The sequence below is a fragment of the Acomys minous genome (assembly GCF_964271855.1).
Source record: "Acomys minous genome assembly, chromosome: 16".
Lineage (NCBI taxonomy): Eukaryota > Metazoa > Chordata > Mammalia > Rodentia > Muridae > Acomys > Acomys minous.
This window is the reverse complement of record NC_140498.1, coordinates 61,772,539-61,796,477: the sequence shown is the minus strand read 5'-3', so window position 1 is coordinate 61,796,477 and position 23,939 is coordinate 61,772,539. Positions and strand designations below refer to the sequence as shown.

Genomic DNA, 23,939 nt, shown 5'->3' with positions numbered 1-23,939 from the left:
AAGGTTCATAGAAGAAAGAGGGTGTGAACTAGTTTAGAAGTAGTTCTTTGGTGAGATTCTATTCTTCCTTGGCAGGGTACAAGAAATCCAGTCCTATACGAAGCACCAAACAATACCATGATTCAGTGACAACAGATGATAAATGCTTGTTCTGCTTGAGTTAAAGATAAATGTGTCTACAAAGCGAGTCCAGGGCAGCCAAGGCTACACAGAGAGACCCTGTCTCGAAAAACCAAAACCAAAACCAAAAAAAAAAAAAAGATAAATGTGTGTTCTGTTGGAGTTAAGCAATATTACCCTGCATTGTTTCTTTCTCAGGAGAAGAGTAGGGCACTAGAACATCCCCAATACCTCTACCTTATATCCCATCGAATTAGTTTAAAATGCTTTGTCTATCCACGTAGGCACAATGTAGCAGGAATAGAGTTTTTCTTCCCTAAGTAGGAAACAATATACCTGAAATAAAATTGACTCTTCCTGATTATCTTTTTTGAATTACTCTGTGAATGGTCTGGGTCACAGTGTCCTTTCTCAAACCCATACTATGTTCTTGACCAGTCAGTTTTTGTTAAATGGTCAGTAAACTATCTCTGACCTGAGTTTGGTGTCCATGTGGTCAGTGTGGGCTATTCCTGAACCCCAAAAGGCCAAAGCTAGCAGGCTTCTAGGCTTAAGAAGGTTTCAGCTGCAGATAAGCCAATTAAAGCAGGAAAAAATGTTAATGGTGAGGCATGCCCTCATCAGAATGGATGATTACTATGTCTGTGAGAGATTACATTGATTGATGAGTGCTATGGGTGGCTCTCCCAGTAAGGTTGCAGTATCCCTTAGCACGTGTGCCTGGGTTGGATAAGAAATCAGGCTGCATATAAGAGAGTGCTCAAGTAGGGAAACAAGCCAGGAACAATTTTTGTCCATGGTTTTCGTTATAATTTTGTAGGTTGAGTTTCTCTTCTAACCTTACAGAATGTTGGACTGTGAGCTGACAGAACCATCTAAAAAAGGAACAAATGGGGCAGAAGAAAGTACAGTCTGTGGGTTTAGAGAGAAAACGGAACTAGGTAGTTTTAGATGGCAGTCAAATCCTGAAAGAGAGGAAGGGATTTTCAAGGAGTTTAGCACCAGTGAAGAGAAAGCCCTACTCTGCATTGGAAGCCTAAGATGGGCAACACCCATTCTTGCTACACCTTAAATGAATGGAAAGTATAGGCAAAGTGATTGCAAAGCAGGCACTTCATATAAAACCTACTGCAATGTGCAACTCTGGTCGTTGGCTGGCATATTTCATATCAGTTTAGAAACCAAGGTTGGCAGGATCACCCATTCCTCTAGTGGTGTTTTTGTTTTTGTTTTTTAATATTATTTACTATTTATACAGTATTCTGTCTGCAGGCCAGAAGAGGGCACCAGATCTCATTATCAATGGTTGTGAGCCACCATGTGGTTTCTGCCAATTGAACCCAGGACCTTTGGAAGACAACCAGTGTTCTTAACCTCTGAGCCATCTCTCCAGCCTCCATTGCACTGGTTTTTAAAACAAGAAAGATGCACAATTCAAGGTCATGTATTCTGTCTCTTTGACTTCAGTTCAACGTTGCTCCAACTATTTATGTTTTGCAGAGACACTGCCCCAGTAAGGAAACTATGAGATTTCATTTCACCAGGCTTTGGCGATGTAGCCCGTGTTGCATTTTGAGACCATAAGATGTTAACATACCTAGGCTCTGAGAAATACATCATGGAGAGATGCATATACTGAGTTAAAGTAACAAAACTGACTGATGAATGAGACAATGCAGTCATAGGGCCATCTATACCCTGTGAAACTGAAGCCCCATGTATCTGAGAAAAAGCTAGAGTATTTGGTGTTTGAGTTGTTTATTTATTTATTTATTTATTTATTTATTTATTTATTTATTTTGTGTCCATCCAATTTTGCCTCACTATATGTACCTTCCTCTCAATTAGAATGGGAAGGTTTATTCTGTGCCATTGTATATTGTAAAGGTATAACCTGTTTTCAGATTTTAGAAAATATAGCTATCAAAAGATTTTCTGGAGTGTCAGAAGTGTCTTTGTACTCTTTTTTTTTTTTTTTTTTTTGGTTTTCTGAGACAGGGTTTCTCTGTTTAGCCTTGGCTGTCCCGGACTCACTTTGTAGACCAGGCTGCCCAGCGATCCACCTGCCTCTGCCTCCCGAATTCTGGGATTAAAGGCATGCGCCACCACGCCTGGCTTGTACTCCTGAATAGTGGATGAGCTATTGCAGACTGTTAGGATTATTGAAGTTGATTGAAATGCATTTTCACTGTGGGTCAATAATGACCAATATCAGAATTTAATTGATCAAATCAGAATGACTCTGGTTAGTGTCATTTCTTTAAATACTTATCTTCTTCTTCTATATTTTATTTTATTTTATTTTATTTTATTTTATTTTATTTTATTTTATTTTATTTTGAGACAGGGTTTCTCTGTGTAGCCTTGGCTGTCCTGAACTCCCTTTGTAGACCAGGCTGGCCTCGAACTCACAGCAACACGCCTGCCTCTGCCTCCCAAGTGCTGGGATTAAAGGCGTGCGCCACCACGCCCGGCTCTTATTTTATTTATTTATTTATTTAATTATTATTATTATTATTATTTTTAATTTGCTTTCTTAGGGGAGCTTTTGTAGTAGGAGTTTACCTAGATGTCTTTTTTAGGGATGAGATTTGAGTGGCTGTAGACTCAAGGCATTTTATGAAAATGCCTTTCTTTCTTCTGTGTTGAGTTTGAACCTGTTTGTTCAGCTTCCTTCTCATGCTATCAAGCATCCATGACTATAGACTGTGCCGCTCATTAATGAACAAATGATTTAAATCACTTTACAGCCTGACCTGTCCCTCCTCTACTCCCAGTCCCACCATCATTTCCCCTTTCCCCAAGTAGCCCTCCTTCTCCTCAGTGAAGGGGAGGCCCACAAGTGTTATCAACGTCCCCTGGCATCTCAAGTTGCAGCACGACTAAGAACTTCCTTTTCCACTGATGCCTAAGGAGGCAGCCCAGATAGGGAAAAGGGGATCCAAAGGCAGACAGCATAGTGAAGATGGCTCCTATTCCCATTGTTAGGGGACCACATGTTCACCAAACTGCACATCTTCTATATATGTGTAGTCAGCCTATGTATGCTCTTTGATTATGGTTCAGTTTCTGTGAGTCCCCATGGACTCAAGATAGTTGACTGTAGGTTTTCTTGTGGTGTCCTCAACTACCCAGGGTCCCACTATCTTTCTTCCCAACCTTCCCCCAAATTCCGTGCGCTCTGCCTATTGTTTGGCTCTGGGTCTCTGCATCTGTTTTCATCAGCTGCTGGGAAGACTCTCAGAAAACTCGTATGCTAGAAACCTGCCTGCAAGCATAGCAAAGTATCATTAATAGTGTCCGGGATTGGCTCTTTCTCCTTTGGGTAGGTCTTATGTAGAGTAGCAAATTATTTGCTTGCCCTTTCTTCAATCTCTAATCCATCTTTATCCCTATACTTTTTGTAGGCAAGATAAATGTTGGGTTGAAGGCCTTAAGGGTGGTTTTGTGTCCCCTTCCCTCCACTGGAAGTCCCACATGGCTATAGAGGTTGGCAACTTCAGGCTCTTAGAACCTGATGGTACGGGTCTCAGCTAGATTCACCCCCCATAGATTCCAAGGACCCCTCCTTTCCCAGGGATGCCCCTTCTGCAGAAGAGTGTTAATTCAGAACATGGCTGGTCTCGTAAGAGATCACATTCAAAGACTTTCTTAGGCTTCTGTAACCCGGCAGGAAAGACATCACATCCAAAGGTCTTTTACGTCTGTGTGATCCAGTTGTAATACAAAACATGCCTTTAATCCAGGGTACAGAAGCAAACATATTTGGGTCTAAGGCCAGCCTGGGATAGAGCAGGTGTCAAGTAAAGAATAGCTTAGATCCAGGTATGGTGACATAGTCCTTTCATCCAGCTTGAAGGTTAAGTTAATTTAAAGAAGGAAGCAGCACCCATGCTTGAAAGTGATATGATTGTGTGGAAGAAGAGGTGATGAATAAGAGAAGATGTGGTAGAAGAGGATATGGCCAACTCCCACTAGAGAGAACCAAGGGAAGCTACTTAAGAGGCCTTTGTACAGAGAGAGGAAGCAGTTTTAGCAGGAACCAGACCACAAACAAAATGAGATTTCTTTCTCTTGCCAAAAGCTCAATAATGGTTCCATTACTTTAGGGGTTTTCTTCTGCTAAAATCAAATTAAGCTCTTAACAAATGAATAATTATAAAAGGTGTAGTCTTCAAGGTAGGTAAATACTTAAAGAGAAGTGGATCAGGGCATAATGATTCTACAAACAGTATTGCTGCTGGGCAGTGGTAGCATATGCCTTTAATCCCAGCACTTGGGAGGCAGAGGCAGGCAGATTGCTGTGAGTTTGAGGCCAGACTGGTCTACAAAGGGAGTCCAGGACAGTGAAGGATACACATAGAGGCCCTGTGTTGAAAAACAAACAAAAAACCAAACAACAAAAGTACTATTGCTACCCAGCACATCTTCCACAGTGGGCAGATGAAAAACACAGTTTTTTTAGTCAAGATTCTCAACATGAGCACAACTGGTAGAATGGATCTCATTCTGTGTATTTTGAAAGTAAAATTTTTGAATGTCTCACAACTGTGGCCCTGCGAATTCAACCTTGACTATCCACCAAAAGAAATGTAAAGACTCTAGAACTTTTTTTGTCCATGAAGCTGGATGTCTTATCTGGTGCTCAGTATACTCCAGAAGTCCAAAAATTAGGATGTAAACACACTAGAGGAATGAAAATTTCCTAGCTAAGACTAATGAAAACAGGCAGAGAAAGAAAGCTTCCTTCTACAATATCTTCTTTATATGTAGGTTGACACCTATAGCTGTGGCCCTGATTAAAGATCAATATTATCATCTCAAAAGATCCGCATTATGGAAAGGTCTTTCCAGTTTGAAAGCCTTCTTTCAGAAAACTCTCTCCAAAAAGAAAGCCTGGGGTACTATATCGTGAGTCTGGACAAGTTCATATAGAGTTCTGCCTGTTCCTACTCATGCTCAACTAGCACATCCATGTCTAAAGATGGTCGTAATATAAAGACACAGACATCTGCGGCTACTGTTGGGTAAAAATCATGCAGGAACATATACCAATTATAAAAAGAAGGACACACTTGCTTTCATGGAGGACCAGAAAGAGTTTATTTTAACTAGCCCTGTCTGCTCTGACTGAGGCCTGTGACATCACTGTAGGGAATTCCATTCCTTCTTTTTTTCTAAGCCTTGTTTCTATTTTATGATTACAGGTGTTTTCCTGTATATATTTGTACACAGCGCCTACAAAGGCCAAGAAGATCCCAGATCTCATGGGGCAGAATTTACAGCAGATTGTTAGCTACCATAGAACTTCTGGGAAATTCATAAAGCATCTTCATTACTATCTTTTGCTCTAGTCCCAGGCATTCTGACACTATCTCCTGGCCTCCCTGGCCACCAGGCAAGAATAGGGTACAAAGACATGCATTCTGGCAAAACAGGACTCTAATTAGGATTAACAGGTATGGGGAGAGTTTGGTGCAAGGTGTGGCTACAAAATTTATACTGAGGATCCATAGCCCAGGGCTACATGACTTCATGACTTCCATCAAAGCCACAACCCCATTCTTGGTGGTTTTGTTTGTTTGTGGATTTTTTCTTTTTGTTTTTTTGAGACAGGGATTTTCTGTGTAGCCTTGGCTGTCATGGACTCACTTTATAGACCAGGCTGGTCTCTAACTCCCAGCAATTGCCCTGCCTCTGCCTCAGGATTGCTGGGATTAAGGGCATGCTCTACCACACCTGGCCACACCTCCTATTCGTTCTGATCCTCACAAAGCCAAGGTGTCAAATTCAAGGATATGAATTGGCCTCCAATGTGCTGGGGTTGTTGGCATATTATCTGAAACTTGTGTAATTAAAAAGCACCTGGGTACCTGTGTGTCACAGCAGGGAAGCAGCATGACTGCTAGTCTGTCACCTGAGACATTACCTTGTACATCATGCCTGGCTCATTCCCTGTCCTTGCTGATTCCCTATGTCCTCTAAGAGCCCTCTGCTCAGCAGAGACCCACTGACTCTTCTCTCCTTGCTGGGGAAGGCGCCCTCATCCCCACCCCTCCCTCCCTTCACACCTCCACTCCATCCTCTACCCCAGCCCCACCCCCAGCCCTAGCACAATTGTGAGTTTTTGTTTTCTTTTTAATCCCCTTTCCACTGAGGATGATGTGTTGATTCAAGTTTTAGTGCTTCAAAATGATTCTCTCTCTCTATTTTTTTAAAAGATTTATTTAAGTATACAGTGTTTCTCCTTCTTCTATGGCTGCCCACCAGAAGAGGGCGCCAGATCACCCTGTAGATGACTGTGAGTCACCATATGGTTGCTGGGAATTGAACTCAGGACCTTTGGAAGAGCAGGCAGTGCTCTTAACCACAGAGCCATTTTCCAACCCCTCCAAAATGATTATCATCTCTTGCCTGCTCTTCTCCCAGGTTTGTTTCCTATCTATCATGAGAAAGGTTGCTGCAGTTTTCCTGAACACAGCATGAAGCCACAAAACAACAATCATGTTTCCTAAACTCTCTTTAATTTCGAATCTTTTGTGTACCCTTTCACTTGTGGGATAGACTGATAACTCCACTCCAAAATGAGCAATGGCTTTGCAAGCTGTGTGTCCTGATGCCAGGAAGAAGAAGGGAAGTGCCTGAGGGTTTTGCTGGGACCTCAGGCAAGCTCAGAAGTTGGGACCTGGTGAGCTCAAGGGCAAAGGGGGAGGGGCAGGCATCTGAGTTCAGGAGGCCTGAGTGGCTGGTTCTGTCCTGGGGTGAGTGCAAAGGTAGAAATGCAGGCTCTTGGAGAACAGGTAGGAGTGCTACTGAAATGCAAATCTCTCCACTTAAGAAAAAAACACTGGTCCTGCAATGGAAGCCTGTGCCAGGAACTACTGTGCTGTGTCCCTTCAGCACACTCTAACCATAGGGAAGTGCTCCTGTCACTCAAGACTCAGTGGCCAATAGAGGACTCTAGGAGAGAGAGAAAGAGTGTTCTTTTGGGTACCATGCTGTAACTTCCGCTCTGTAGAGAAGTGGACTTGAGTGACCGTGTGCGATATGCTCTGAGTGTTTGTGCTGGGTGCTGTGAGGAGAGCTCAGGCAAGGTCAGAAGACACAACATGGTAAGTGCAGAGTCACTGCTCACAGTAGGAGGAACAGGCAGCTGAGCAGAGGAAACTGGTGTAGTGGGTCTTCCCTGGGGCTGCGAGATAAGCAGCAGCAGATGTGGCCACCTGTGAGGTCCTTTTCGGTCTTAGTAATTTTCTGGACTTGGTGATGGTCTCTGACTACCTGCACTGTGTGGATTACATCTACACAAAGCATTGGGAGCAGGGGCTTGTGAGTAGAAACATCCTTGGCAGGATTACAAACTCAGACCCCTGGTTTCTCGAGCTTCTTCTAAAAATTCTGTTCTCAGCATTAAACATTTATGTCTAAGATATATTTGGAAGCCCAGCATTGTGCCACAGGCCCCAAATCCCAGCACTCAGGAGGCAAAAAGCTTACGGTGTCTTTAAGGCCATCCTGGTCTGCAATGTGAGTCCATCGCAGCCAAGGCTAACACAGAGAAACAATGCCTCCAACAAAACAAAAAATAAACAAACAAACAACCTATATATATATATGTCATTAATTAATTTTGTCGAGGTTGTAGATGTTATCTCATGTGTTGGGTAACACTTCAGTATTAAGCTGTGACCTCTTGCTGTCCTGGTATTCATTGCATAGACGTGGCTGGCAGTCACATCATGAGATAGTCCTGTCTCAGCTTCTTGACTACTGAGAATAACAGCATGAAAAAATACACTCAGTTTAAAAATCATTTTTATCATTAGTAATTGTTTATATAATTTCTCTGACATGAGCCCAGTATTCCTAAACTGTTTCTCTTCCTCCCCATCCCTCTGATGATTGGCGTTTATCTTGCAAGGCTATAGCCTATTCAACGGGTGAGGAATGACAGAAGTGGACCTCAGTTTTCAGGATCCTTATAAAATGACTTGGTTACATTAGAACATCTGTATCAGGAAATTAGTGGAGGAAGCCACAGAATTATGTGAATATATTGTCAATAAAGGACACAGTTACAGTGTTATCACTATTATGCTTTCTCTTGCACACCTGTATGAGATATTATAGGATGCAGTGACCTATGATGATGTGAATGTGAAATTCACTCAGGAAGAGTGGGCTTTGCTGGATCCTGCCCAGAAGAGTCTCTACAGAGAGGTGATGCTGGAGACCTACAAGAACCTCACTGACATAGGTAGGACTGTGAATTTTATGTTGCTTTTTAAAATCTAGTGACAACTGTTTCTCCATTGCTATTATTTGTTATTGTAATGTCAACTGAAAATAAGGATGAATTGGATGAGTAAATCAGCCAGATGTCTGACGTTAACTGAAGGGTAACTTGAATTTTGCTTAATTTCCAATAATATATTTTGCATTTTTGGTTCCTCTATTTTAGGTTACAGTTGGGAAGACCATAACATTGAAGAGAATCTTCATACTTCTAGAAGATATAGAAGGTAATTTTCATATGCAAGTTGATACGAATATTCCTGTGAATTACTTTTAGTGCATCCTTTAAGTTGTAAAGAAAAGCAAGAGTGTAAATATGCACTGTTTGAAGTGTATCGATGATTATTAAATTCTGACAAAGACATGTACCTCAAAATCAGGTATCTGGGTGTTTTTGTTTGTTTATTTGTTTGTTTTTTGGGGTTTTGAGACAGGGTTTCTCTGTGTAGCCTTGGCTGTCCTACACTCAATTTGTAGACCAGGCTGGCCTCGAACTCATAGAGATCCACCAGCCTCTGCCTCCCTAGTGCTGGGATTAAAGGCATGCACCACCATGCCCAGCTCTGATTCATTTTTGTAAGTCATTTCTCTAAGAAAGAAGATAACAAAACAATGCATTAACAATATCACCATTTGAATCATAGTGAGCTAGATTGTACAACTGCTAATCTCTTTAGTCTCGTATTACTTAGATACTGCAGAAGAGGTACACATTAACCTTCTATGGATACAAGCCGTGTTGGCATAGGAACATTGAACAAAGTAATATAACCCTCTGTTACCCAAAAGAATTAGAAGATTTGTAGTGGTACCAATAACGTGTAGACTTTCTGAACGTAATACTGTGTATAATGAATGGCTTTTCCAATTTATTGGCAATACATCCACAAACTCACACTGCAGAAAAGCTTCCATGAGTACTATCAATGTGGATTGCCTCTGTTTCCCTCGGTTCATTTTGCAATTGTAGTATGACTGACATGACAGGAAAAATATTAATGCAACCAGAGTGGTAAATCTGACTTCTCCCAGTTCTCTTCCAACATGTGAAAAACCTTTTGTATAGTAAAAGGATGCTATAAATGTGGTCCATGCAATACATGATCTTAAAATCACACGCCTCTTAGGAGAGGCAAAATAAAACTTGAAGAAAGAAGGAAAAATGAAAGTCAATAAACTGACATTACCATGAGATCTGATTACTTTTAAAATTAGACCGAAATGTAAAATTAATTCACAGAGATTAAAAAAAATTAATCAGTGTAATGAATGTGGTATAACTTTAACATGTGCGAATTATCGTTGCAGGAAAGAAAGAAGATACAGTAGAGGAAAACCTTCTTTATTTACTCAGTGTGGTAAATCATTGTCATGTCAAAGTCATCCTCAAGGGCAAGAAATAATTCCTGCTGGAGAGAAACCATATGAAGATATTCAGTATGGTGAAGCCTTTGTAAGTCACAGTAGTCTCCAAATTCATAAAAGAACAAAAACTAGAGAGAAACCCTATGAATATAAACAATGTTTTATGGTCTTTGCACATCAACGTTCTCTTCAAATTCATGAGAAAATTCATACTGGAAAGGAACCATATGAATGTCAAAAATGTGGTAAAGTCTTTGCGCGGCACAGTTCTCTTGACAGGCATAAAATAATTCATACAGGAGAGAAACTTTATGAATGTAACCAATGTGGTAAAGCCTTTGCAAAGCACAGATATCTTCAAATGCATGAGAGAATTCATACAGGAGAGAAACCTTATGAATGTAATCAATGTGGTAAAGCCTTTGCACAGCACAGTCATCTTAAAAGCCATGAGAGAATTCATACAGGAGAGAAACCTTATGAATGTAATCAGTGTGGTAAAGCCTTTGTAGAGCACAGTTCTCTTCAAATGCATGAGAGAATTCATACAGGAGAGAAACCTTATGAATGTAGTCAATGCGGTAAAGCCTTCGCATGGCGCAGATCTCTTCGAAGGCACACAAGATTTCATACAGAAAAGAAACCTTATGAATGTAATCAATGTGGTAAAGCCTTAACACGGCACTGTCATCTTCAAAGCCATCAGAGAATTCATACAGGAGAGAAACCTCATGAATGTAGTCAATGCGGTAAAGCCTTCGCATGGCGCAGATCTCTTCGAAGGCACACAAGATTTCATACAGGAGAGAAACCTTATGAATGTAATCAATGTGGTAAAGCCTTTGCACAGCACAGTCATCTTAAACGCCATGAGAGAATTCATACAGGAGAGAAACCTTATGAATGTAATCAATGTGGTAAAGCCTTTGCATGGCGCAGTCATCTTCAATGCCATGAGAGAATTCATACAGGAGAGAAACCTTATGAGTGTAATCAATGTGGTAAAGCCTTTGCACGGCACTGTCATCTTCAAAGCCATGAGAGAATTCATACAGGAGAGAAACCTTATGAATGTAATCAATGTGGTAAAGCTTTTGCACAGCGCAGTGCTTTTCGAACACATGAGAGAATTCATACAGGAGAGAAAACTTATGAATGTAATCAATGTGGTAAAGCCTTTACACGGCAGAGTTCTCTTCAAGTGCATGAGAGAATTCATACAGGAGAGAAACCTTATGAATGTAATCAATGTGGTAAAGCCTTTGCACGGCACTGTCATCTTCAAAGCCATGAGAGAATTCATACAGGAGAGAAACCTTATGAATGTAATCAATGTGGTAAAGCCTTTGCACAGCATAGTCATCTTAAAAGCCATGAGAGAATTCATACAGGAGAGAAACCTTATGAATGTAATCAATGTGGTAAAGCCTTTGCATGGCACAGTCATCTTCAACGCCATGAGAGAATTCATACAGGAGAGAAACCTTATGAATGTAATCAATGTGGTATAGCTTTTGCACAGCGCAGTGCTTTTCGAAGACATGAAAGAATTCATACAGGAGAGAAAACTTATGAATGTAATCAATGTGGTAAAGCCTTTGCACAGCACTGTCATCTTATAATGCCATGAGAAAATTCATACAGGAGAGAAACCTTATGAGTGTAATCAATGTGGTAAAGCCTTTGCACGGCACTGTCATCTTCAAAGCCATTAGAGAATTCATACAGCGGAGAAACCTTATGAATGTAATCAATGTGGTAAAGCCTTTGCACAGCACAGTCATCTTCAAAGCCATGAGAGAATTCATACAGGAGAGAAACCTTATGAATGTAATCAGTGTGGTAAAGCCTTTGCATGGCAGAGTTCTCTTCACATGCATGAGAGAATTCATACAGGAGAGAAACCTTATGAATGTAATCAATGTGGTAAAGCCTTTGCACGGCACTGTCATCTTCAAAGCCATGAGAGAATTCATACAGGAGAGAAAACTTATGAATGTAATCAATGTGGTAAAGCTTTTGCACAGCGCAGTCATTTTCGAAGACATGAGAGAATTCATACAGGATAGAAAACTTATGAATGTAATCAATGTGGTAAAGCCTTTACACGGCAGAGTTCTCTTCAAGTGCATGAGAGAATTCATACAGGAGACAAACCTTATGAATGTAATCAATGTGGTAAAGCCTTTGCACGGCACTGTCATCTTCAAAGCCATGAGAGAATTCATACAGGAGAGAAACTTTATGAATGTAATCAATGTGGTAAAGCCTTTGCACGGCACTGTCATCTTCAAAGCCATGAGAGAATTCATAGGGGAGAGAAACCTTATGAATGTAATCAATGTGGTAAAGCCTTTGCACGGCAGTGTCATCTTCAAAGCCATGAGAGAATTCATACAGGAGAGAAACCTTATGAATGTAATCAATGTGGTAAAGCCTTTGCACGGCACTGTCATCTTCAAAGCCATGAGAGAATTCATACAGGAGAGAAACCTTATGAATGTAATCAGTGTGGTAAAGCCTTTGCATGGCAGAGTTCTCTTCACATGCATGAGAGAATTCATACAGGAGAGAAACCTTATGAATGTAATCAATGTGGTAAATCCTTTGCACAGCACAATCATCTTCAAAGCCATGAGAGAATTCATACAGTAGAGAAACCTTATGAATGTAATCAATGTGGTAAAGCTTTTGCACAGCGTAGTCATTTTCGAAGACATGAGAGAATTCATACAGGAGAGAAACCTTATGAATGTAATCAATGTGGTAAAGCTTTTGCACAGCACAGTCATTTTCGAAGACATGAGAGAATTCATACAGGAGAGAAAACTTATGAATGTAATCAATGTAGCAAAGCCTTTGCAGAGCACAGTCATCTTCAAATGCATGAGAGAATTCATACAGGAGAGAAACCATATGAATGTAGTCAATGCGGTAAAGCCTTCGCATGGCGCAGATCTCTTCAAAGGCACACAAGAATTCATACAGGAGAGAAACCTTATGAATGTAATCAATGTGGTAAAGCCTTTGCACAGCACAATCATCTTCAAAGCCATGAGACAATTCATACAGGAGAGAAACCTTATGAATGTAATCAATGTGGTAAAGCCTTTACACGGCACTGTCATCTTCAAAGCCATCAGAGAATTCATACAGGAGAGAAACCTTATGAATGTAATCAATGTGGTAAAGCCTTTGCATGGCACATGTCTCTTCAAAGGCATGAAAAAAGTCATACAGTAGAGAAACCTTAGGAGTGTAATCAATGTGGTAAAGCCTTTGCATGGCACAGGGATCTTCAAAGGCATGAATGAATTCATACAGGATAGAAGCCTTATGAATGTAATTAATGTTGTAAAGCATTTGCATATCACAATTTTCTTCAGAGCCATGAAGGAATTCATACTGGACAGAAAATTCATGAATATTATGTCTGTGGTAAAGCCTTTGAATGTCATGGTCATCTTCAAAGGCACGAAAGGTTTCACACAGGAGAGAATCTTTATGAATGTATTTCATATTTTGTAGTCTTTACATGCCTTTACATACGAGAGAAATTCATTGAATGTAATTAATGTGAGATAGCCTAGCAGTCCAGAGTATCTCATAGACTTGTTCTATGAAGCAGGAATTTTGAAGAACTGGCCCACCTAGTCTCTACAGAGTGGGACATCTGTTTCCCAGTGTCATGCTTGTTCACCATTTAGATAGTCAATGTGCTCCCAGCAGTAAAGAACAGTGGTTTGATTCAGTGGCTATTTGGCCACATTTGTTTCATAGATGTTCATCAGCTTAATTGAAGTATACTGGGTGTGCCGCCCGAAGCAACTGTGTCTCTCTGTCAGGAAGTGGGGTGTTTTAGACGCAGTTCTCTCCCAGCTAAACTCTACTTGCTGTCATTGGTAAATCCTGTACAATACCAATTATCCTCTTGTACATCATAGCTTAATACTGAAGTGTTACCCAACACATGAGATCACATTTACAACCTCCACAAAATTATATATATATATATATACACACACACACATATATATACATATGTATATATATACATATATATATATATATATATATATATATATTGTTTGTTTCTTTCTTTCGAGGCATTGCTTCTCTGTGTTAGCCTTGGCTTCCAGGGACTCACACTGTAGACCAGGCTGGCCTTAACTCACAGCGAGCCACCTGCCTCCTGAGTGCTGGGATTTGGGGCAATGGCCACACTGCCGGGCTTCCAAATATATCTTAGACATAAATGTTGCATGCTAAGAAGAGATTTTTAGAAGAAGTTAGAGAAACCAGGGGTCTGAGTTTGTAACCCTACCAAGGTGTTTCTACTCACAAGCCTATGCTCCCAATGCTTTGTGTAGATGTAATCCACACAGTGCCGTTAGTCAGAGACCATCACCAAGTCCAGAAAATTACTAAGACCAAAAAGGACCTCACAGGTGGCCACATCTGGTGCTGCTTATCTCGCAGCCCCAGGGAAGACCCACTACACCAGTTTCCTCTGCTCAGCTGCCTGTTCCTCCCTACTGTGAGCAGTGACTCTGCACTTACCATATTGTGTCTTCTGACCTTGCCTGAGCTCTCCTCACAGCACCCAGCACAAACACTCAGCGCATATCGCACACAGTCACTCAAGTCCGCTCCAGTACAGAGAGGAACTTACAACATGGCACCTGGAAGAACACTCTTTCTCTCTTTCCTGGTGTCCCTGATTGGCCATTGAGTCTTGAGTGACAGGAGCACTTCCCTATGGCTAGAGTGTGCTGAAGGGACACAGCACAGTAGTTTCTGGCACAGGCTTCCATTGCAGGACCAGTGTTTTTTCTTAGGTGGAGAGATTTGCATTTCAGTAGCACTCCTACCTGTTCTCCAAGAGCCTGCATTTCCACCTTTGCACTCACCCCAGGGCAGAACCAGCCACTCAGGCCTCCTGAGCTCAGATGCCTGCCCCTCCCCCTTTGCCCTTGAGCTCACCAGGTCCCAACTTCTGAGCTTGCCTGAGGCACCAGCAAAACCCTCAGGCACTTCCCTTCTTCTTCCTGGAATCAGCGTGCACAGCTTGCAAAGCCATTGCTCATTTTGGAGTGGAGTTATCAGTCTGTCCCAGAGTGAAAGGGTACACAGAAGATTCCCAATTAAAGAAAGTTTAGGAAACAACATTTTGGTTCTCTGTCTTCATGCTATGTTCAGGGAAACTGCAGCTACCTTTCACCTGATAGATATGAAGCAAACCTGGGAGGAAAGTAGGAAAGAGATGATAATCATTTTAGAGCACTTGTAGTTAATCAACACATCATGCTCAGTGGAAAGGTGATTAAAAAGAAAACAAAAACCCACAGTTGTGCTAGGGCTGGGGGGTGGGGCTGGGGGGTGGAGGGTGGAGGGAGGGGTGGGGATGAGGGCGCCTTCCCCAGCAAGGAGAGAAGAGTCAGTGGGTCTCTGCTGAGCAGAGGGCTCTTAGAGAACATAGGGAATCAACAAGGACAGGGAGTGAGGCAGGCATGATGTTCAAGGTAATGTCTCAGGTGACAGACTAGCAGTCATGCTGCTTCCCTGCTGTGACACACAGGCTACTAAGTGATTTATTTATACAAGTTTCAGATAGCATGCCAGTAACCCCAGCACTTTCGAAGCCTGTTACTATCCTTGAATATATATCAAATTTGTATAAATTTTGTAGCCACGCCTTACATCAACCTCTGCCCATACAGGTTAATTCTAGTCAGAGTCCTGTTTTGCCAGAATGCATGTCTTTCTATGCGATTTAGGATTGGCGGCCTGGGAGGCCAGGAGATGGTGTCAGAACGCCTGGGACTAGAGCAACAGATAGTAACGAAGATGCTTTATGAATTTCCAGAAGCTCTATGGTAGCTAACAACCTGCTGTAATTTGTGCCCCAGGACATCTAAGATCTTCTTGGCCTTTGTAGGCACTGTGGACAAATATATACAGACAAACACCTGTAATCATAAAATAAAAACAAGGCTTAGAAAAAAAAGAAGGAATGGAATTCTCTACAGTGATGTCACAGGCTTCAGTCAGAGCAGACAGGGCTAGTTAAAATGAACTCTTTTTAGTCCTCTATGAAAGCAAGTGTGTCCTTCTTTTTATAATTTATATATGTTCCTGCATGATTTTTACCCAACAGTGGCCGCAGATGCCTTGCCTTTACATTGCGACCATCTTTAGACATGGATGTGCTAGTTGGGCATGAGTAGAAGTAGGCAGAACTGTATATGAACTTGTCCAGAATCACGATATAGTACCCCATGCTTTCTATTAGGAGAGAGTTTTCTGAAATAAGGCTTTCAAACTGGAAAGACCTTTCCATAATGCGGATCTTTTGAGATGATAATATTGATCTTTAATCAGGGCCATAGCTATGGGTATCAACGTACATATAAAGAAGATATTGTAGAAGGAAGCTTTCTTTCTTTGCCTGTTTTCATTAGACTTGGCTAGAAAATTTTCATTCCTTTAGTGTCTTTACATACTAATTTTGGACTTCTGGAGTATATTGAGCACCAGATAAGACATCCAGCCTAATGGATCAAACAACTTCTGGAGTCTTTTCGTCTTTTGGTAGATAGCCCCTGAAAAAATTTACTTTCAAAATACACAGAATGAGATCCACTCTACCAGTTGTGATCATGTTGAGAACCTTGACTAATAAAACTGTGTTTTTCATCTGCCCACTGTGGAAGATGTGCTGGGTAGCAATAGTATTTTTGTTGTCATTTGGTTTTTTTGTTTGGGGGTTTTTTGTGTGCTGTTTTTCAAGACAGGGTCTCTCTGTGTATCCTTGACTGTCCTGGACTCCCTTTGAGGACCAGACTGGCCTCGAACTCACAGCAATCTGGACTCCCTTTGAGGACCAGACTGGCCTCGAACTCACAGCAATCTGCCTGCCTCAGCCTCCCTAGCACTGGGATTAAAGGCATATGCCACCACTGCCCAGCAGCAATACTGTTTGTAAAAGTATTATGCCCTGATCCATCTCTATTTAAGTATTTACTTACCTTGAAGACTATACCTTTTATAATCATTCATTCGTTAGGAGCTTAATTTGATTTTAGCAGAAGAAAACCCCTAAAGTAATGGAACCATCATTGAGCTTTTGGCAAGAGAAAGACATCTCATTTTGTTTGTGGTCTGGTTCCTGGTAAAACTGCTTCCTCTCTCTGTACAAATGCCTCTTCAGTAGCTTCCCTGGGATCTCTCTCCTGGGAGTTGGCCATATCCTATTCTACCACATCTTCTCTGATTCATCACCTCTTCTTCCACACAATCATATCACTTTCAAGCCTGGGTGCTGCTTCCTTCTTTAAATTCACTTAACCTTCAATTAGGATTAAAGGACTATATTACCATAAATGGATCTACTTTTCTTTACTAGATACTTGCTCTATACCAGGCTGGCCTTAAACTCAAATCTGTTTGCTTCTGTCTCCTGGATTAAAGGCATGTTTTGTATTACAACTGGATCACACAGACGTCGAAGCCCTTTGGATGTGATCTCTTGCCTGCTGGGTTACATATACCTAAGAAAGTCTTTGCATGTGATCTCTTAAGAGTACAGCCATGTTATGAATTAACATTCTTCTGGGGAAGGGGGCATCTTTGCGAAAGGAAGGGTTTTTGCAGTCTATGTGGGTGACTCTAGCTGAGACCCGTAGCATCAGGAGTTAAGACTCTCAAGTTGCCAAGACTATATATCCAGGTGGGACTTCGAGTAGAGGGAGGGGGACACGAAACCACCCTTAAAGCCTTCGACCCAAAATTCATCTTGCCTATAAAAAGTATAAGGATAAAGATGGATTAGAGATTGAAGAAATGGCAAACAAATAACTTGCTGATCAGCATAAGACCTCTCCAAAGGAGAAAGAGCCAATCTCTGACACTATTAATGACACTCTGCTGTACATGCAGACAGGCTCCAAGCATAAGTGTTTTCTGAGAGTCTTCCTCCAGCACCTAATGGAAGCAGATGCAGAGACCCAGAGCCAAACAATAGGCAGAGCGCAGGGAATTTGGGGGAAGGTTGGCAGGAAAGATAGAGGGATCCTGGGTGATTGAGAACACCACAGAAAACCTACAGTCAACTATCTTGAGCTCATGGGGACTCACAGAAACTAACCATAATCAAAGAGCATACATAGGCTGACTACACATATATAGAAGATGTGCAGTTTGGTGAACATGTGGTCCCCTAACAATGGGAATAGGAGCCATCTTCACTATGCTGTCTGACTTTGGATCCCTTTTTCCCTATCTGGGCTGCCTCTTCAGGCATCAGTGGGAAAGGATGTTCTTAGTCCTGCTGCAACTTGAGATGCCAGGGTAGGTTGATAACACTTGTGGGCCTCCCCTTCACTGAGGAGAAGGAGGGCTACTTGGGGAAAGGGGGAATGGTCATGTGACTGGGAGTAGAGGAGGAACAGGTCAGGATGTAAAGTGATTTAATTAATTAGTACAGTAATTAAAATTCATTAACTAAAATTAAAATTAATTTAAAAATTAATTAAAAATACAGCCAGCAAAATAGCTTAACATTGATTACTACCGGCTTATACTATATCTTATGTGATTTAGGTGTATAGTCTATAGTTGTGAATGTGTGACAGCATGAGAAGGAAGCTGAACAATTTCAAACTCAACACAGTAGAAACAAAAACATAAAATGGGTTGAGTCAACAGAAACTCAAATCTCATCCACAAAAAACCATCTAGGTAAAATCCTAGTACAAAAGCTCCCCTAAGATGGCCAAAAAAGGGGAGATAAGTGTTTATAGATATGTCGTTACCTAGAGTCTTTCTGATTTGACAAATTATATTCTGATATTGGTCATTAGGGACTCACAGTGAAAATGCATTTTACTCAACTAAAATGGTCTGCAATAGGTCATAAACTATTCAAGAGAACAAAGACTCTTCTGCCGGTGCAGAACATCTTTTCATAGCTATATTTTCTAAAATATGGAAACAGTTTGTATCTTAACAATATACAATGGCACAGAATAAACCTTCCCATTCCAATTGAGAGTAATGTACATATAGTTAGGCAACACTGGATGGAGACAAAAAAAAAAATCCAGCAACTCAAACACCAAGTACCCTAGCTTTGTCTCAGATACATGAGGCTTCAGTTTCACAGGGTATAGATGGCCCTATGACTGCAATTTCTCATCCATCACTCAGTTTTGTTACTTTAACTCGGTATATGCATCTCTCCATGACATATTTCTCAGAGCTTAGGTAACTCAATATCTTATGGCCTCAAACTGCAACACAGGCTACATATCCAAAGCCTGGTGAAATGAAATCTCATAGTTTCCTTACTGGGGCACTGTCTTGCAAAACATAAATAGCTGGAGCACGCTGAACTGAAATCACAGAGACAGAATACATGACCTTGAATTGTGCATCTTTCTTGTTTTACAAACCAGTGCAATGGGGGTTGGAGAGATGGCTCAGAGGTTAAGAACACTGGTTGTTGTTCCAGAGGTCCTGGGTTCAATTCCCAGCAACTACATGGTGGCTCACAAGCATCTATAATGAGAACTGGTGCCCTCTTCTGGCTGCAGACAGCATACGGTATCAATAATGAATAAACAATTAAAAAAAACACTATAGTAATGGGGGATCCTGCCAACCTTGGTTTCTAAACTGAGATGAAATATGGCAGCCATGGACCAGAGTTGCAGCAGGTTTTATATGAAGTGCCTGCTTTGCAATCACTTTGCCTATACTTTCCATTAATTTAAAGTGTAGCAAGAATGGATATTACCCATCTTAGGCTTCCAATGCAGAGTAGGGCTTTCTGTTTACTGGTGCTAAGCTCCTTGAAAATCCCTTCCTCTCTTTCAGGATTTGACTGCCATCTAAAGCTACCTAGTTCTGTTTTTTCCCTAAACCCACACACTGCGTTTTCTTCTGCCCGACTTGTTGCTTTTTCAGATGGTTCTGTCAGCTCACAGTCCAACATTGTGTAAGGTTAGAATAGAAACTCAACCTAGAAAATTATAGCAAAAACCATGGACAAACCTTGTTCCTGGCTTGCTTGCTTACTTGAGCACTCTCTTATTTGCAACCTGATCTTTTCCCAACCCAGGCACACTTGCTAGGGAATACTGCAACCCTAGTGGAAGAGCCTCCCACATCAATCATCAATCAATATAATCTCTCACAGACATAGCAATCAGCCATTCTGCTGAGGGCATGCCTCATCATTAACATTTTTGCCTGCTTTAATTGGCTTATCTGCAGCTGAAACCTTCTTCAGCTTAGAAGCCTGCTAGCTTTGGCCTCTTGGGGTTCAGGAATAGCCCACACTGACCACCTGGACACCAAACTACGGTCAGTGATAGTTTACTGACCACTTAACATGGACTGACTGGTCAAGAACATAGTATGGGGGGTCTGGAGAGATGTCTCAAAGGGTAAGAGCACTGACTGCTCTTCCAAAGGCCCTGATTTCAACTCCCAGCAACCACATGGTGGCTCACAACCATCTATAATGAGATCTGGTGCCCTCTTCTGGAGTGCAGGCACACTGCAGGCAGAGCACTGTATAAACAATAAATTAATTAAAAACAACAACAACAAAAAAGAATAAGACCACTACTGTAATTAAAAAAAAAAAAAAAAAGAACATAGTAAGGGTTTGAAAAGGACACTGTGACCCAGACCATTCACAGGGTAATTTAAAAAGATAATCAGGAAGAATTAATTTTATTTCAGGTATATTGCATCCTACCCAGGCAAGAAGAATTAATTCTATTCCTGCTACATTGTGCCTAGGTGGATAGACAAAGCATTTTAAACTGATTCGATGGGATATAAGGTAGGGGATACTGGGGATGTGCTATTGCCCTACTCTTCTCCTGAGAAAGAAACAATGCAGGGTAATATTGCTTAACTCCAACAGAACACACATTTATCTTTAACTCAAGCAGAACAAGCATTTATCATCTGTTGTCACTGACTCATGGTATTGTTTGGTGCTTCCTATTGGACTGGATTTCTGGTAGCCTGCCAAGAAAGTATAGAATCGCCTCAAGGAACTGCTTCTAAACTAGTTCACACCCCCTTTTTCTATCAACCCTCTTTCTCCCCTACCTCTGGTTGGTAGATTAAAAGGAAGATAAAGGGATTTAAGAACCCTAAATAAGGTAGGTTTTGAAAAATCTAAACCTACAGTAGAGTTGGCACTGGAGCTCACAGAGTAGCTCCAGTTGAACAGATCTCCCACCCTGTGAGTTCCCTGTCAGCAGCAACTACAACTGATGCTTTGGGGGCTGCTGCCTTTTTCATGGCTTCAGCTTCTCAGTTTCTCCACGAGTGTGATCGATCTCCCAGCACTGTGGAGAATTAGCCACAGCAGCTCTGCAGTCCTGGGGTGTTGCTGTCTGGAGGTGTGGAGAGGCCAACACCACAAGCTGAAGATCTGAGAACCCTTCTCATAGAACACACGCAGGTGGCACCCATGTGAGCAGAAGATGTAAAAAGGGGGCACCCAGGGAATGATGTAGGGGGATTCCAGGGCCAAACCTTGAAACAGCCCTGCCTGGCTGCTGGAGATCCTCAGAAGGGGACCTGATAACTTTCTGGCAAAGCATACATAGTTCACTAAGAGTCCATGGCAGAGAAGGGTTACCTGTTGCTTGATTCTGCATGAATAATATGAACAGAATAATGCTTCAGTTAACTGATATTAAAATGTTTACGCACCATTCTGGTCTGTTTCTATTCACATGCATGAGTTAATCCATGCTTGGAGATGACATCATCACTCACCTGGCCTCAATCAGGTCTTTCTTCATAGTATTGACTCTCGCAGCTGACTTTCCTTAACATTAGTCTGTGAGCTAGTTATGGCGTGTCCTGCTTCACCCTGCAGTGTAAACATAAACTGTGCATCCTGTTCTGATCTGAAGGCAGAAGCCATGATCCACATGAACATCTTTATTCCTGATATGGAAATGGACAGTTCACTAATTGACTAAAATGAGTTATTTTAAAACTCTGCTGTGGTAGAGTCCTTTAATTAAAGAACTTAGGAAGTTTAGTCAAGTAGAAAGCAAGTCCATTTCTCCGGGAAGCAAGAGACAGACATCAAGGCCACCTGAGTTAGCATAGCTTTATGAGAAAGCGTTTTCTCAAAGACATTAGATGCAGCTGTGCTAGAATTAATATGCCATCTCACACAGACATCACAATACACACAAATACAAAATTAACTAATAAAAAATCTCTGTAATGATAGCTAAAAACAGATTTTGTATTCTACATCTGCTGCCTTTAAATTTCTTTAAATTTAGTCTGCAGGTTATGTTTTGAACAATTTAAATATGGACTGGACACAGCAAGACTAGCCACTTAAGACATTTACCCAGCAATGATGTTGCCAAACATATGTCTTAAGGACCTCAGTGCTTTCAAACATCAGTGACAGAGTCCTAAGTGGAAGGTCCCAGAGGATGAGAAAGAAAGGAGAAGTAGAAGATACAAAGTACAAAAACTGAGGTGAGGAGGTTTTGCACAAGCTATGTCTTATGTCAAGTAAGTTTTTAAAGAATTGCATCTTGTATACTGCTCACAGGCAGAAATGAAATAAAGGGGAGATGTTTATGAAGTCAATTGAAGCTTCATACAATGAGACAAACTCGAGAGGAGAGAGAGGATCTTACACCGAAATGTTAAATGCTAAGGGCAGAACTTGTAGAAGATCCCACAGAAATTAAGGCTTTCCAAGATTGGCATCCTTCCTAGAACATTTCTATACACCAGCCCAAGCTCCAAAAGAATTGCCCAAATGCAGCCCCATAGGAAGTTATTCAGTAGCCAGGTCCAGGTTCAGGTTCAGGAAGGCACTAGGGTCACATAGGACCCCAAAGCTGGCCGCCTCTAACCTTTGCTTTTCACACAACCGCAGGGAGGCCCCACCACACCAACTCCTGTAGTTCACCTTTCTGATCCTCCCCATTGTTCAGTTGGCATCTGCAGTTGCCCTAACCCCTCCCCTACATGTTCTGTTCAATCCATATTCTTTCTCCAACCCTGCCCTCTGCAAGGAAAGCGTCTGCATATTCTTAGCATCCTTGAGATGCTCCAAGCTCCACCCCTGGGGCAAAAGGCTTCCCTAGTACAGCAGGTGGCAGATACTTCATCTTCCTTCACTTGCAATCCTTGTTACCATACCTGGGGGGTGGGCAAAGAAGACATGATTTCCTCTGGCCTAGTCCCCTGAGGTTACTGAACTAGCCCAGGAATTTCAGTTGCCAAGTAAACTTGCCCTTTTTATTTTCAGTCTGGCTTCCATTGGCTTATTTCACCTCACCGTGTTGTCATTTCAGACCTTGCTGGAGTTTCCCTCACAGCACTCAGCAGCAGTGCTCAAAGCACATCACACAGAACCATTAAAGAAAGCTCAGCTAAAGAGCTGCACCTGGGCATGGCAGCCAGAAGAAAGAGCCTCATCTTCATACTGGCTGGTCCGACCTGGAGGCTCTGACTGGACAGCGAGTCTCTTGTGACATGAGCACCTTTCTTAGATTACAGTGTCCTGAAGGGACACAGCACAATAGTTTGTGGCCCAGGCTTCCATTCCAGGGCCATACATTTCCAGGTCTGCAGAGATCAGCATTTCAGCAGCACGTGTGCGTATTCTCCAATAGCCTACTGGTCTGTCTTCCCACACGGCCCCACCACTCCAGCTAGCTCTCCACAGCAGCCTGCTCCTCCCGTTTCTGGGCAGTGACCCTCCACTCACCATGTCGGGACTTCGGGACTTGCTTGAGCTTCTCTCACAACACCCAGAAGCACATGTCCGAGCACACCAAGCTGAACTACCCAAGCCTGCACAGCTCTTCGGCAAGGCTTCCGGAAGAACCCGCCTCCGCGTCTCTGCCTGGAAGCCCTGATTGGTCACTTCCTATTGAGTGACATATACATCTCTCTAGCATGCTCTGGTAGAGGCACAGAATCATGGTTGCTGGCCCAAGCTTCCTACATAGGGCCAAACTTTTTCCAGAGCTGTAGAGACTTGCATTTCAGTAGCACTGTCCTCCAATGGCCTCAACATCTGTCTTCCCAACTAACCCGCGGAGGACACACTGCTTGTGCTTCCTCAGCACAGCCTCCTCCTCCTC

At 41.9% G+C, this 23,939-nt stretch overlaps 2 protein-coding genes across 2 annotated transcripts in view; one reads left to right on the top strand and one right to left on the bottom strand.

The window, feature by feature from the left end:
- The window catches only part of LOC311586311 (uncharacterized protein), a gene marked incomplete at its 3' end in the record, with an annotated part of 28,925 nt that extends 15,345 nt beyond the window's left edge, over positions 1–13,580 (top strand). The window contains exons 5-8 of the mRNA XM_084762281.1: positions 8,251–8,377; positions 8,582–8,642; positions 9,724–10,277; positions 13,561–13,580. Of these exons, the coding sequence (XP_084618407.1) occupies positions 8,251–8,377; positions 8,582–8,642; positions 9,724–10,277; positions 13,561–13,580 (762 nt within the window). The remainder of the gene's footprint in view (positions 1–8,250; positions 8,378–8,581; positions 8,643–9,723; positions 10,278–13,560) is intronic.
- The window catches only part of LOC311587541 (uncharacterized protein), a 297,218-nt gene that overhangs the window by 48,891 nt on the left and 224,388 nt on the right, over positions 1–23,939 (bottom strand). The gene's annotated exons all lie outside the window — the stretch shown is intronic.